This window comes from Camelina sativa, chromosome 19, assembly GCF_000633955.1.
Source record: "Camelina sativa cultivar DH55 chromosome 19, Cs, whole genome shotgun sequence".
Taxonomy (NCBI): domain Eukaryota; kingdom Viridiplantae; phylum Streptophyta; class Magnoliopsida; order Brassicales; family Brassicaceae; genus Camelina; species Camelina sativa.
The window spans coordinates 18,995,164-18,996,832 of NC_025703.1; the positions used below are offsets into that span (position 1 = coordinate 18,995,164).

The 1,669-nt window shown below is 31.9% G+C and overlaps 1 protein-coding gene across 1 annotated transcript in view; it reads right to left on the bottom strand.

Annotated features, from left to right (window-relative positions):
• The window catches only part of LOC104767975 (putative UDP-sugar transporter DDB_G0278631), a 3,373-nt gene continuing 1,819 nt past the window's right edge, over positions 116-1,669 (bottom strand). Inside the window, exons 6-10 of the mRNA XM_010491932.2 lie at positions 1,633-1,669; positions 1,453-1,550; positions 753-860; positions 544-600; positions 116-360 (exon numbers count right to left, since the gene is read on the bottom strand). The exon at positions 1,633-1,669 is cut by the window's right edge and continues 3 nt beyond it. Coding sequence (XP_010490234.2) covers positions 286-360; positions 544-600; positions 753-860; positions 1,453-1,550; positions 1,633-1,669 — 375 coding nt within the window. The 3' untranslated portion in view covers positions 116-285. The remainder of the gene's footprint in view (positions 361-543; positions 601-752; positions 861-1,452; positions 1,551-1,632) is intronic.

Sequence of the window (1,669 nt, forward strand, 5' to 3'; positions counted from 1 at the left end):
AAAAAAAAAAAAAAAAATCTGGATTTAGAAACCCTGATTTACAATGGTGATCTAAACGATACTTTTGTATCACGGTATTATATTACTTTAGCTAAATATAACTTTTTAGCGGAAGTTACATGCATGATGGAAACTTGAAATAAATGTGACTATAAACTTATAAGCATGACCGGCCATTTCCTAACCATAACAAGCATGTTGGAACTGTATCTTGCTTAAGCTTTCTTACAAAGTGTTTGAATTTTGTAAAAGCATGATTTGATTTTGGACGATAATGTTAACTTATCAAATGCCTTTGTATTTGAAAAATGCATAAACAATAGATCCAGTAAAACCCAGAGCTTGGCCCATTACGTTTACCTGCATACATCCAACATTGTGAATTTGTGATCACATCATTTCTAAGTTTTGTCGTGCCACGTAAAAAAATTGTCTCATGAGAAATGAGATGTGCATATTGCAAAGTCATTTATCAAAAAAATTAAGTCAAGACGCAAAGAAAAGAAGGAAAACATAGTCGAGAATAGTTTAATATAAACTCACCCAATCAAAGGGAAGTCCAGCAAATATAAGCCAACCTAGTGCAATGGTGAATAGATCCTGCCATACATATCATTTACGGTTATCAATCAAATGACATTGCTATTTGAGTATAGTGCAACAACCCTATATTCAAATAGAGAGAAGTGTAGTTTATATGTAATTGTACCTAGTATCCAAGTGTTTGAAAATTCAAATAGAGAGAAGTGTACCTTCAGATTACCACATATTGAATGTGTTAGGGCTGAATTAAGGGTTGTGTTGAGGAACACAGAGTAATTTATCAAGAAAGCCAACATACATGAAAGACATATCACCACCTGCAAAAATATTTAAAATCAATCATTGATCCATAAAACAATTTGTTTATCTTTAAGCGTCCATGAAAATTTTGTCAAGAACTCAAGATATATATACAGAACATCCACTTTTAAAGATCTATATGTTAGGCGTTCTTATAACTCTAACAACTATTCTACCTATTTTTATACCTTGTACATATAAAATCATTGATTTGCAAGTACAATTGCTAGAATGTGATATTGTGATGGCACCGGCCTATATCAATTTCTATCTGAATAGTTTTGCATGCCTTGTTGTGTAATTGCCTCAACAGAGCAAAATATTCTCAGAGAGAATTACGAAAATCCTTTTTTTCGTTTCTTCAATACCACTTACATTTTCGTGTATTGTTCTGTTAGAGTTTAAAGATTCCCAAAATGTAGCGCACGTTTCAAGAAAACCCGAAAGTTTAAGAAAACATATACCTTTACATCCATACAACAATCCTAGCTAGGATGAAATTTGTATAAAGCGTTGAAGATATTTGATGAGAATTATATAACATATCCAAATTAAAAGACTATAACCCAAAAAAAAACAAAAAAAACAAAAGGCAATAGGAAAAAGTACCTGAAAGCCAAGAGAGTAGAGATGAGGAAACGATAACATGGCTTCAAGTTCACCTTTTACAGATGTCCATAACAACAAAAATGGGATGCAAATGATTCCTGTTTATGTTAAAGAAGATGATATCAGTTTAAACCGACTACAACATTTTTCTCTAATAATTCTCCAAATGATTTTTCTTACCATTACACCACATTAGTCCAAAGATGTTGAGGCCACT